Source organism: Crinia signifera, chromosome 4 (genome assembly GCF_055691185.1).
Source record: "Crinia signifera chromosome 4, ASM5569118v1, whole genome shotgun sequence".
Lineage (NCBI taxonomy): Eukaryota > Metazoa > Chordata > Amphibia > Anura > Myobatrachidae > Crinia > Crinia signifera.
The window spans coordinates 302,919,586-302,934,065 of record NC_139220.1 but is presented as its reverse complement, the minus strand read 5'-3'; the positions used below and the strand labels follow the sequence as shown (position 1 = coordinate 302,934,065).

Here is a 14,480-nt window from a genome sequence, read left to right as displayed (position 1 = left end):
TGTGTGTGTATATATATATATATATATATATATATATATATATATATAGGCGTCATATGGCATCTCCTTGTGTTTCATGTATGTCGGGGTGCCGCCGGAGTATGCATGTTTGTATGGTATACTGCCCGCTCTGGTAGTATTAACCGCGGAAGGCACCGGGAACGTAACCTGATTATGCAGAGAGTGCCGGAGTGTCCACTATCTATCTATCTAACTGCGGTTTTCAAATGAATGAAGACAGGAGGCGGCACTCAAAAAAAGCGGTGAATAACTGTATTAAATCATTATCGTGCAAAAAACGTCAGTATTCATTGTCTACAGTTTCGGAGCTGACACCCCTTCCTCAGGACAACTGACAACTCAACATAACCAAACAAAGGTGAAGTGCAGAAAAAAAAACAGTATTGCTGTAACAATCACATTTAAATAGTAAAGCACACTTACGTGATACCAGGGTAGCGCTGGGCGAGGGAGCAGACTTCCGGCAGCGTGTGCTGTCACATGACTTCTGACATCAGTCAGTTGTCCGGGCAACGGTGCTGGCGTCTGTCCCTGCGTGGAGACAGATAGTGCACTGGGTCAAAGTAGTGAGAAGAGCGCACTGCTGCAATACATGAAGAGGCGCAGGGAGTTATATATAACAATTAGTGCGAGCTAGTAATGGCATGATGGGGGAATTCATCAAAAAAGGGAACTTAATAAAAAAGACACAGTATTAATATAAGATACGATCCTAAGAAAGTTACCCAAGAAAGTATCTATTCCTGAGTGAAATTAAGTGTATAATCATTGAATACACCTAATAAAAAATAAAGTGGACAATTGTTTTTAAGATCACTTTATTTCTTAACTATTCACACCTAATATACTATATTGTAAAAGTAAAAATATATTTTTCCTTATATTACTGGAAAAATAAAAGTTGTTTTAATGAAACACTACATGATAATAGAATTCAGAGATATTGTTTACATATATACCTGCGCAGGTGTATGATATGCCCCCAAGCCACGTCAAGGCTTCTCTGTATATTGGGGGTCCCTAGAACTATATCTAGGTGCAGGGTGCGGCACCCTTGGAGGGGTTCCCTTTAAAAAAAAGTCAGTCCACACAGTCTCAAGCGCTCTCCCCCTGCAGCTGCTGAATCCCAGGTGAAAATATTCATTCAATGATTATTTCAAGGACAATCTCTATGCATAAGCAGGGATTATCTGCAGCGCTGGGTTAATATGCAATTCTTTATATGGGGTTCGCAGGTTTTCAAAAATAACAGATTATTCCAGAAGTTTTTTCTTCTTTTACTTAAAAAAACTTTTATTTATGAAGCCAATATATAAAAAAAAAACTTTTGCCAAAAGATATAAGTAAAAAACTTTTCCAAAAAATATGAATAAAAAATTTTCAAAATATAAAACACAGTATACAGTCTTGTTCCTTGCAGAAAAAAGTTTTAAAATAGGCTCACCGGACCTCTCGGGGGCAGAATCTCCTACCACTTAGATGTTTCTCAGTGGGATTTCTTTAGCAGGATGAAATGTTTTTTTTTTTTTTTTTATATATATATATATTGGCTTCATAAATAAAAGTTTTTTTAAGTAAAAGAAGAAAAAACTTCTGGAATAATCTGTTATTTTTGAAAACCTGCGAACCCCATATAAAGAATTGCACATTAACCCAGCGCTGCAGATAATCCCTGTTTCTGCATAGAGATTACCTTGGAGGCGTAGTACCGAGTAAGTAACAAAACATGGTTTCTCCAAGCTCACTCACTGAATGGCATTAGTAACACTACATGATAATAGAATTCAGAGATATTGGTTACATATATTTGCGCAAATTTTTAGGAGGAGATGTGGGTCCTGATATGCCACAAGGAGTAGTCTGGGGTTGCTTCAAGGTAGGTAGCTCTGATGCTGATGCTAGCAATATATCTCCCCCCGTGTGTACGCACCTTTAGTTTAGATATATTTAAGTAAGGAGCCATTATCAGGTGGATCCTTGCTGGATAATCGTAGACCCAATTTAGGGTAACTGTGGTGTGGGGTGCGGTGCCCCTGGACTAGTTTGGCTTGGTGGCTCTAGTGTGTCACACCCTTACATTATATTAACACTTTTTTCTCCCTAACACTTTCTTTAATATTTTAATTACATTACATTTTTTTATTTTTGTATTTATTTTCTCTCTCTCTCTCTCTCTCTCTCTCTCACTATCTATATATAGCTTTGGCTTCTTATCACTAATCCTTATTAACACTATAGTATTTTCACTGGTGTGCTACTCTGGGATTTCTGGCTTGTGCTGGTTTTTGGGGTGCCGCACCCTGCACCTAGATATAGTGCTAGGGACCCCCAATATACAGAGAAGCCTTGACGTGGCTTGGGGGCATGTCATACACCTGTGCAGGTATATATGTAACCAATATCTCTGAATTCTATTATCATGCAGTGTTCAAGATTGGTTGCTAAACCTATTCAGTGTGCCGGGGGAACCAATGTCTTGCTTTACTTACTCAGAATTAACCCCTCCCTTGCATGCACCTGAATGGTATTACTGAACTAATTTGAGCATCTACCACTATCTGTATGTATATTGGCCTTCATTCAGATTTGGTTGCAGTACAAATTGGTTCCCAAAATGGGAAAAACCATGTGCACTGCAGGTGGGACAGATGTAACATGTGCAGAAAGAGTTAAGTTTGGGTGGGGTGTGTTAAAACTGAAATCTAAATTGCAGTGTAAAAATAATGCAGCCAGTATTTACCCTGCACAGAAACAAAATAACTCACATAAATCTAACTCTCTCTGCATATTTTGCATCTGCCACACCTGCAGTGCACATGGTTTTGCCCATTTTGAGAACAAATTTGTACGGCGATCAGATCTAAATAAGGGCCATTGTTAGAGGCAGTGAGGAGCTTGTATTAGGAGGAGATGCAGGTCCTGATATGCCACATGGAGTAGTCTGGGGTTGCTCCAAGGTAGGTAGCTCTTAGTTCAGATATATCAAGTAAGGAGCCATTATCATGTGGCTACTTGCTGGTTAATCGTAGACCCAATTTAGGGTAACGGTGGTGTGGGGTGCGGTGCCCCTGGACTGGTTGGGCTGGGCGGGTTTAGTGCGGCACGCCCTTATATTCTATTAACACTTTTCTGTCACTAACACTATCTATCTCATTTTAATTACATTTAATTTTTTTATTTCTCTCTCTTTATATATATATATATATATAGCTTCGGCTTCCTATCACAAATTTTTATTAACACTATATTATCTCACTGGCGTGCCGCACTGGGCTTCCTAGCTTATGAAAGTTTTTGGGGTGCCGCACCCTGCACCTAGATATAGCGCTAGGGACCCCCAATATACAGAGAAGCCTTGACGCGGCTTGGGGGCATGTCATACACCTGCGCAGGTATATGTAACCAATATCTCTGAATTCTATTATCATGCAGTGTTCAAGATTGGTTACTAATACCATTCAGTGTGCTGGGGGAACCAATGTCTTGCTTTACTTACTCAGTATTAACCCCTTCCTTGCATGCACCTGAATGGTATTACTGAACTAATTTGAACATCTACCACTATCTGTATGTATATTGTTAGAGGCAGTGAGGAGTTTGTATTAGGAGGAGATGCAGGTCCTGATATGCCATGTGGAGTAGTCTGGGGTTGCTCCAAGGTAGGTAGCTCTTAGTTCAGATATATCAAATAATCGTAGACCCAATTTAGGGTAACGATGGTGTGGGGTGTGGTGCCCCTGGACTAATTGGGCTGGGTGGCTTCAGTGCTGCACGCCCTTATATTCTATTAACACTTTTCCCTCACTAATACTATCTCTCTCATTTTAATTACATTTTTTTTATCTCTCTCTCTCTATATATATATATAGCTTCGGCTACCTAGCACTAATTTTTATTAACACTATATTTTCTCACAGACCAACACTGTTCAGAAACCATTAAGAATATTTAAACGTTTATCAAAAGAACTCACTACATATAAAATAACTTTGTTTAATGTGATTATTATATAGATTTCAACAACTATATTTAAAATTTGAACCAAACAAAAGCATTTTCTAAAAAAAAAAATATCTATCACAGAGAGTAATAAGAGAGCAGTTACATTTTAAATATTGTATTATTAAGTTAAAGCATACTTAAACCGGAATTAAAAGCATTAGCTGTTGATTGCTACCTGGCTGATAATGTTGTGGACAAGGATGCATTAATCAAGGTAGGTCTGATTTTGTATTGAAAGCTAATAAACTTCAAAGTAATCCAAAACGTATAAAACAAACTAAAAGGTTATATCGTTAGTAAATATATGATACAGTATAATTTTTTGTATCTGTGTTTTTGAATTAAATTCCCAGTAATACAAATGATGTATTATGTTTCAAAAATACATAAAAATGTATTTGCTGGAGTAACTTCTTTGTACACATTTCCCATTTAATTGATTTAATTAAAAATACAGTATGTTATTTCTTTCAAATTATAAATTTACAGGTTCTATTAAACTTTTAATATCTCTTGAGTACAAGATACTTACAGCTATACCACATGCAAAGATGCCAAAAAAATACATTTCTTTTAAATATTAAATTTTTTATTGGCAGGACAAAGTTAAGTGTGCATATACATTTAAGACAATCAGAGACAGGAGTCATATACAGAAGCTAAGTATCTGATACCCAATCGTAAGGTGATACCTGAATTATAGCTTGCTATAAACAAAAAAAGGAAACTGTCCCAGGACAAAAAAAAGGAGAAAAAGCAGTAATATTAGAAAAAGAAAAAAAAAAGAAGAGAGAGAAAAAAAATAAAAAATAAAATAATGAAGACGAACAGACACAGGAGGAAAGGAGACAAGACATGGGATGCATAGAAACACACACCACAGACTAACAATTAAACCAATTAAGGTGAATCGCCAAACTCAGGCGAGTGAAGGACTGAAATATCGACTGGGTCACTGTAAATAATAAATTGTACCTGCCTCTCCCGATATTTACTCCACTTGAACCATTTTATATGTATTGAGGAAGGCGAAGAGGAATATTTACATCCAGCCGTCTCAAAGACGAAGTGTTTGTGAATGTTATTGATAATGGTTTTTATATTAGGTACAGAGTGGGATTTCCATAATTGTCATATGTCTGCCTTAGCGGAGATTAAGATATGTCCCAGCAGGTATTTATCACAACTAAGCAGAGGGAGTGGGGTATGGTGAAGCAGAGCCACCACAGGATCACTAGGAATTGATATCCCAATGAGAGAGAATACTTCACTACATAGCGGCCGCAGGACTGGGCAGTCCCAGAAAATATGCAAAATAGTCCCAACACACCCGCAGTTCCTCCAAGAAAATACATTTCTAATAAAACAATCTTGTGTCACCTAATTCATAATAATATTTTATTTAAAAAAAAAAAAAAAACATTTTTGCAATCAATGGCACCACATTGGGACCAAAATTTGCACTGGGATATGGGGAGACAGTCACTAGGTAGACAAGGGGAAGGTCAACAAGCATTAAGTCAACCACTGAATGTCGACATGACAGAATGTTGACATGACTAAAGGTCGACATGCATGAACGTTGCCATGACTGATGGTAGATGCAGGTTAGGTCAACAGGATCATTAGGTCGACACAAGCATTAGGTCGACATGGGGTAGGTCCACAGTCATAAGATCGACATGGGTATTTTCATTTTTGTCAAGCCTACAGGTGGTAGTTCATGCCCGACCATCCACTAGGTTATGGTGGGAGAATAAAATAGTGTTCCCGAAGCCTGGCGAGCGACTGTGCTGACATTCAGGACAACAAAGTGAAAAACACCATGTGGACCTTCACTATGTCGACCTAAAGGCCCCCATACATTAGGGCGACTTGTCCTTAGGACAAGTCGCCCCCGACTTCCCCCTGAGCTTCCCCGGCTGCTCCCCGGGGGAGCTTGATTAGATTGGCACTTGATGTGCCATTTTTTACATGTGATATATCATCTCGATTTATCACATGTAAAAAACCCGGGGAGCAGGGGGGAGGGCTACAGAGGTGGGAGCTGGTGGGAGCAGGGGGGCTGGGAACGCTGCGGGGGACACGTCTGTGTCCACCGCTGCTGGGGACGCTGCGGGGGTCAGCGTCTGTGTCCCCCGCTGCTGGGGACGCTGCGTGGGACACAGACGCTGCGGGGGACACAGGCGGCATAGAGCCGGGCAGGGGGAGCCGTTGGGAGCTGTCAGTGCTAGAAAAAAAAAGCCTATACAATGAATGGGCAGCCTGTGATTGGCTGAGCGCTCTCTAAGCCAATTGCTGACTGGCTGAGAGAGCGCTCAGCCAATCACAGGCCGCCCATGCATTGTATGGGCTTTATTTTTTATTCAATACTGACAGCTCCTGCCGGCTCCCCCTGCCAGGCTCTATGCCGCCTGTGTCCCCCGCAGCATCCCCAGCCCCCCCTGCTCCCTCTACCACCTCGCCGCCCCACTAGGTCCCAAATCGGGTGGTCGGACGTGCAGCAGGTCCGACCACCCGACGCAGATCCGATGCGCACGGGACCGCGCATCGGATCTGAGGGGACATCAAAACTAGCCGATTTTGGTCCGATTTCGGCCAGATCCGACTGATCTGGCTGAAATCTGACCAAAATCGGCTAGTGTATGGGGGCCTTAATGCTTGTGTCATCCTGATGTCCCTGTCGACCTAACCCATGTCTACCGACAATCATGTCGTCCTTAATGCACCTCAACCTTCAGTCATGTCAACATTCATGCATGTCGACCTAATGCTTGTAGACCTAGTGCTTGTCAATCCCATGATCCATACCTGGAATATGCATTACTGTAGGGCTGGAGTAGCCAACCCTGGTCCTCGAGAGCTACCAACAGTGCATGTTTTGCAGGTCTCCTCACAGAATCACAAGTGAGCTAATTAGCTCCATCTGTGTAGCTTTTAAAATGTGTCAGTGATTAATGAGTGCAGCTGTGCAGCAGCTAGGTTGTCTGGAAAATGTGAACAGTTGGTAGCTCTCGAGGGCTAGGGTTGGCTACCACTGCTGTAGGGGAATGGGGAAAAATTCACATTTGTAATTCTGCATTTTATTGGACTCCAGGATTACAGTGTATAAATGCTACGGTCATGAGAAACATCGTGTCATTCAGGTTTGTACAAACATTTCACTCATGTTACAGTAATTATATCTGTATAATCATGTTATAGCTTAGCAGTGAATAAATTATATGCGCCTGTTGATATGTAGATCAGGACTTTCTCCTGACTCTCTGCCTGGACAATAGGTGACTCCTAAACAAAAGGTCCCTGTGGTGACATAACAGGAGGCCAGAGGCTGCTGTGATCTAATTAGAATACAAGGTGTTACCCTGCCAGGGTGTAATTAGCATTTCCCATTGTAGTAAGTGACTGTAGGAATATTTACACCTCATTTGCAAGACAAGGAGCTGGGCAGGAGGAGCTGCTGTGGTGAATGACTGTATACTAATGTTATGTTACCATAATTTACATGTCACCTCTCAGTGTAAGAATTCCTGCAGGGCATCCTGGGAACTACTGGGGAGAGATGGGGAGGAGTGACTATAAATAGGCTGATGGAGGAGCTGCTGGATCAGTTACTGGTTGGAGAGCTGGGAGGACAGAGGATTAAGAGAGACAGAGGAAGGATCCCCAGAGTAAGGTACTTATATTATACATAAGATTATACTAATATATGAAGATATCGGTATAGATAAAATTTTGGAGCAATTGTCTTGTTGTTCATACTTAAACAGATTTACACCAACATTAGTTAATTGGTTTGTCTAACAATATAACTATATATAATAGTATGAGATACTGTAAACTTTATTTTCTATGTTTGGTATTATATAGTTATTGTATTGCAAAACAACAAAATAGAATTAAAGATATTCCACATTTTTACCCCTTTATATATACTAACCTGATACACAGAGTAATATGTAAGATACTATGATGGAGCTGCCACCTAGATACCCCATTATATATACTAACCTGATGAACAGAGTAATATGTAAGATACTATGATGGAGCTGCCACCTAGATACCCCTTTATATATACTAATCCAATACACAGAGTAAGATGTAATATACTATGATGGAGCTGCCACCTAGATACCCCTTTACATATATATACTAACCTAATACACAGAGTAATATGTAATATACTATGATGGAGCTGCCGCCTAGTTACCCCTTTATATATACTAACCTGATACACAGAGCAATATGTAAGATACTATGATGGAGCTGCCACCTAGCTACCCCTTTATATATAGTAACCTGATGCACAGAGTAATATGTAAGATACTATGATGGAGCTGCCACCTAGATACCCCTTTATATATACTAATCCAATACACAGAGTAATATGTAATATACTATGATGGAGCTGCCACCTAGATACCCCTTTATATATATACTAACCTAATACACAGAGTAATATGTAATATACTATGATGGAGCTGCCGCCTAGTTACCCCTTTATATATACTAACCTGATACACAGAGCAATATGTAAGATACTATGATGGAGCTGCCACCTAGATACCCCTTTATATATAGTAACCTGATGCACAGAGTAATATGTAAGATACTATGATGGAGCTGCCACCTAGATACCCCTTTATATATACTAACCTTATATACAGAGTAATATGTAAGATACTATGATGGAACTGCTACCTAGATGCCCCTGTATATATACTAACCTGATACACAGAGTAATATGTATGATACTATGATGGAGCTGCCACTTAGATACCCCTATATATATACTAACCTGATACACAGAGTAATATGTAAGATACTATGATGGAGCTGTCACCTAGATACCCCTTTATATATACTAACCTGATGCACAGAGTAATATGTAATATACTATGATGGAGCTGCCACCTAGATACCCCTTTATATATACTAACCTGATGTACAGAGTAATATGTAAGATACTACGATAGAGCTGCCACCTAGATACCCCTTTATATATACTAACCTGATACACAGAGAAATATGTAAGATACTATGATGGAGCTGCCACCTAGATACCCCTTTATATATACTAACCTGATGCACAGAGTAATATGTAAGATACTATGATGGAGCTGCCACCTAGATACCCCTTTATATATACTAACCTGATGCACAGAGTAATATGTAAGATACTATGATGGAGCTGCCACCTAGATACCCCTTTATATATATATATATATATATATATATATACTAACCTGATGCACAGAGTAATATGTAAGATACTATGATGGAGCTGCCACCTAGATACCCCTTTATATATATACTAACCTGATGCACAGAGTAATATGTAAGATACTATGATGGAGCTGCCACCTAGATACCCCTTTATATATACTTACCTGCTGCACAGCGTAATTATAATGTATTTATTATAAAAAGTATCTTACACTGTATATTCCATTACAAACAACCATACTAGAGCTGGCTAATAACATACAAGCTTATAAACAATGGATTACTGTATAGCAGTGTCTTATGTAGGATCTTATCATACTCAAGATATATTTTTTTAGATTCATGTAAAATAATTTTGAAACAGATTGAATGTGGGGAACACAGGATAGTTCAGAGTCAAAGAAGAGATTATGGCAGCAATTTCAGGTTTGTAAGTACTATTGACTGGTGGCACACCCCCACACCCAGAGTAACAGGGTCATAGGAATTAGGGCACACATTCGGTATGTTCCTATGTAAAAAGTGTCTTTTAATGCTTTTCGACACTTTGTTTAACACACACATGCAAAGAATCCTAGACAAACAGGTATAATAATGAGACATGTAGGTTTAAGGATATGTTCCAGCACCAAGAGGTAATGTTCAGTCTGCTGCAGTATAACACAGCCACAATCCTCTATGCTTCATTGTACAGCTAATTCACTTGCCTCTGGCACTAATATGGTTTCAGCCTACACACTGGTCACTTTTTGTTATCAGTGCCAAGAGCAACAGAAGGATAAGAGTTTTAAACCCTCACATTCAGTGGTTATTAGCAGCTGGTCCAGTGCAACTAGGAATACCTGGCATTTCAAACCTCCACTGGTCCAGAAAAATGCACAGGATGTTGCTTTAGTCTCCCTTTGATGGAGATGATCCCATGGGAATGTGGAAAATTCAAGTGAGAAGTAACCCATCTTACCACAATATACATACATTTATTATGTTCTGTTTATAAAGTAGCACTATAACTGTAAAAGTTTATGTACTTCCATTACTTTTATATTTTTTAATATAATCTTTTTCTGTCATACAGGACATATTAGAAGACATTGTGGAAATGGACATTGATTTCTGATAAAGTCAAGTACAGATGTCATTTCTTCTGACACATCTGGTGGATTCATAAAAGCTGTTATTTTCTGCATATGAGAAACCTTCTACAACTAATTTGTATCTCAGCTAATACATGATGAGTCTGACAGGAGAGAGACCACATCTGTGCTCTGAGTGTGACAAACGCTTTATACGTAAATCACATCTTCTCATCCATCAGAGGAGTCACACAGGAGAGAGACCACATCCGTGCTCTGAGTGTGACAAACGCTTTACATGTAAATCAGAGCTTCAAATCCATCAGAGGATTCACACAGGAGAGAGACTACATCTGTGCTCTGAGTGTGACAAACACTTTACACGTAAATCAGAGCTTCTCATCCATCAGAGGATTCACACAGGAGAGAAGCCATTTACATGTTCTGAATGTAGCAAGTGTTTTATTGGGAAGCGGCATCTTCTCAGACATCAGAGGAGTCACACAGGAGAAAGACCATTTACATGTTCCGAGTGTAGCAAATGTTATATAGACAAGAAACAATTTCTGAGTCATCAGAGAACTCACACAGGAGAGAAACCATTTACATGTTCTGAATGCAGCATGTGGTTTTTTAACAAGCAGCAACTTGTCAGACATCAGATGAGTCACACAGGAGAGAAGCCATTTAAATGCTCTGAATGTAGCAAGTGTTTTACAGAGAAGATGAATCTTGTTGTACATCAGAGGATTCACACAGGAGAGAAACCATTTACATGTTATGAATGCAACAAGTGTTTTACCAACAAGCACCACCTTGCGAGTCATCTGAGGAATCACACAGGAGAAAAGCCATTTACATGTTGTGAATGTAGCAAGTGTTTTAAAACTAAGCAACAACTTGTTAATCATCAGAGAATTCACACAGGAGAGAAACCATATAAGTGTTCTGAATGCAGCAAGTGTTTTACACGAATATCACAGCTTGTCTGTCATCAGATGATTCACACAGGGGAGAAACCATTTATATGCTCTGACTGTAGCAAGTGTTTTAACAAAAAGCATCATCTTGTTAAACATCAGAGGAGTCACACAGGAGAGAGACCATTTAAGTGCCCAGAATGTAGCAAGTGTTTTCTAGATAAGCACCAACTCATTAAACACCAGAGGATTCACACAGGAGAGAAACCATATAAATGCTCTGAGTGCAGCAAGTGTTTTATCCAAAAGTCAAATCTTGTTATACATCAGAGGAATCACACAGGAGAGAGACCATTTACATGTTCTGAATGCAGCAAGTGTTTTATTACAAATATAACACTGCTAAGTCACATGAGGAGTCACTCCAGGGATCTGATCGAAGAATGTGCCACTTGAACTTGTATCACTTTGATATGTTTGAAAGTGAAGAAATGTTTATTTTCTGAATGTAACTTGTATTTTCTATCAATCAATTGTGTTAACAAGTGGAGGATAAACCAATGTAATGTAATAAACAATGTATTGGGTGAAACCCCCCAAAATTGCCTGAAATAATTTTTTGTTTGTAAATATAATTTGTCACATTCCCCTGGCATAAGAGGGTGCTACTACTGAAACCTAATACTGTATAATAGTACACAACAAGCAGGAGAGAGAGTAGCTGTTATCTTGCATTCCAAGTGGTTTATAGTTTATTGGGTTTTCAAGGAAGGATAACTCAATTGATAAATAATCTGCAATATATGAAATCAGAAAATATAGCATTGGGATTATTTTTATAGTTATTATAGAGCTATGTAATTGTATCATACTATGGTGGTGTCAGAGCACAGTAAGCCAAAGTATAGTGGCCAAAGGAACCATGTCATGTTGTGTCAAATCTTAGGGCATCTACGTTCCCTGTATGCCACCATATAGTGCATCCCAATTCTATCTACAGTATTCCACCAAGTAGTGCATCCAAGTTCTCTGCATATCACCAGGTAGTGCAACCAGTTCTCTGTATACAAACAAGTAGAACATCTCAGTTCTCTGTATACCATCAGATAGTGCATTCCCGTTCTCTCTCTCTATACCACCAACTAGTACATTCCAGTATGCCAAAAAGTAGAACCAGGTAGTGCATCACAGTTCTCTATCCACCAAGTAGTACATCCCAGTTCTATATGTGCATTGTCGGTGTGCCACCAGGTAGTACATTCCAGTTCATTCTAATACATTGTGGTTTATTTTGTTTTTAGAATGCGTTGTAGGGCCCAGTTCACAGACAGCCACTTTGATTTGACCATAGTTGCAGTATATAGTAATTTCCTATTTCGTACAATGCCAGTTAGTAGCGCCACACACAAAATGCCCTATTTTTTGGCCAATCAGGTCATGTTATGCACAAAACTGAAAAAAAAACCCGTATAAAAAAGTCAGTTATGGAGCGCTTGATATGAGTGTACTAAATCACAAGCTGCTGCTTTGAGGGAGTAGTCGGCTCCCTAAATGAATAAAAAACAACAGGAAAGATATAAAGCAGCGCTTAATATCTTTAAAAAAATTATATAACAAGTGAATCAATGAGTAAACAAAAAATTTCAAAGAATATCACAAGAATAAATAAAGAGCGCAATTGGGACACTGGAATTACTGGTAAAAAATATGTTTTTTATTTTTTGTTAATATAATATCTTGATCTTTATAATTAGCACACACCTAATCAATAGGCAGACAAGCTAGTATGTATCTTAAAACACATGTAATACATTATACATATAATAATAGCAAGAAAAATATATATAAATAAAATACAGTTTAAATGAAGGACATGGACATCCAATAAATTGTTAGGCTGGCCAGCTCAACTTTAAAACACTTAAATGAGTGTATATATTTCTGAATTTGAACAATAGATTTCTCCAACCGGTATTTGTTAGTAAGCAATCAAATGTGCATTAGCCAAGAACTTGAGGCTTAATGTGCCACTTTCAACACAGTCTTTTTAGATGTTATTTATTTGCCCATATTTTTAAAGGCTTTTTATGCAAGGATGACGCTTAATTCAAACAGTCACGATAGAACCGTAGTGGGAAAAGCTTGTTCTGTGTGCTGTATCAGATGTTTTACAGCAGACCTTCAATGAGGTTAGATAGTAATGGCTTTGTACTCCGGGTTACAGGTGCTGACCGTGGTTTTTTTTTTAGATCAGGGAGACATATAGATACATTGTGGTTGCTGCTTACAGAATAATGAGTGCAATATAATATTTGATTTTTCCTGCACTCAAAGGCTGTCCGTACTCACTCAGCTGGGGACGGACGCCTGTGGGAGCAGACTTACGGCCACAATGTTTCTCCTCACTGCATGCAGAAGTGTGGTATTCAGCATCCACCCGTCAGAGGTAAGAAGGATTTTGTCAGAAAGAATGAACTAGAATAACCCCCTTAGTTATTTTGGAAGAAGCCACTTTGTTAGCTAATTTTCCTCCTCTTCTTTACATAGGATTATATATGCTATTTTATCCCATTTTTTTCCATTAGCCGGGTGGCGCATCTCGCTAAGCAAGAGTAGCACACCTCATACCGTGTCGGGTTCAATTCCCGCAGTTATCAGCACAATTTATGTTTTTTCTTTTAAAAATAGATTTTGCAAATAGAAAACATGTTTACAAAGAAGGAAAGGATCTATCAAATTTTAACTTATGTCCATGTATAACCATCTGCTCACTCTCTCTTAAAGAGTGTGTTTAGCTCGACCATATTAAGCTGGCCCACAGTTTATATATTTTTAGAAAACCAGACTATACAAATATATATGTGGCCAAAACATTAGACAATTTATGTATTTATAGAAATCTATTAGACAAACGTATAAATAGTTGAAATATAGATGGCTAATTAGCTGAATAAAGCATAGTAGATATTAAAATAAAATATAAATCAATTTAAGTACTATCAAGGAGAATAATCACTTCTTAGGATCGTGAACCTAATACGACCCAATCACATATAAATTCTATAGTGTAGTAACTAGCACCCCATTCTTTTACATATATATATATACAGAAATTACATAAACATGTACAAATATCAAAAAGTGGTAAGGAAGCGAACCCGTTCTTATATAGCTCAGCCTATAAGGCTCCCACATCCAGGGCTCATAACACACTCAAACCCGCAGGTTCACATATCAC

The 14,480-nt window shown here is 38.6% G+C and overlaps 1 protein-coding gene and 1 pseudogene across 1 annotated transcript in view; one reads left to right on the top strand and one right to left on the bottom strand.

Annotated features, from left to right (window-relative positions):
- Positions 1-11,787, top strand: part of LOC146072179 (uncharacterized) — a 112,793-nt gene extending 101,006 nt beyond the window's left edge. The window contains exon 4 of the mRNA XM_083179509.1: positions 10,812-11,787. Within this exon, the coding sequence (XP_083035635.1) occupies positions 10,812-11,698 (887 nt within the window). The 3' untranslated portion in view covers positions 11,699-11,787. The remainder of the gene's footprint in view (positions 1-10,811) is intronic.
- The window catches only part of LOC146073256 (uncharacterized), a 211,251-nt pseudogene that overhangs the window by 120,150 nt on the left and 76,621 nt on the right, over positions 1-14,480 (bottom strand).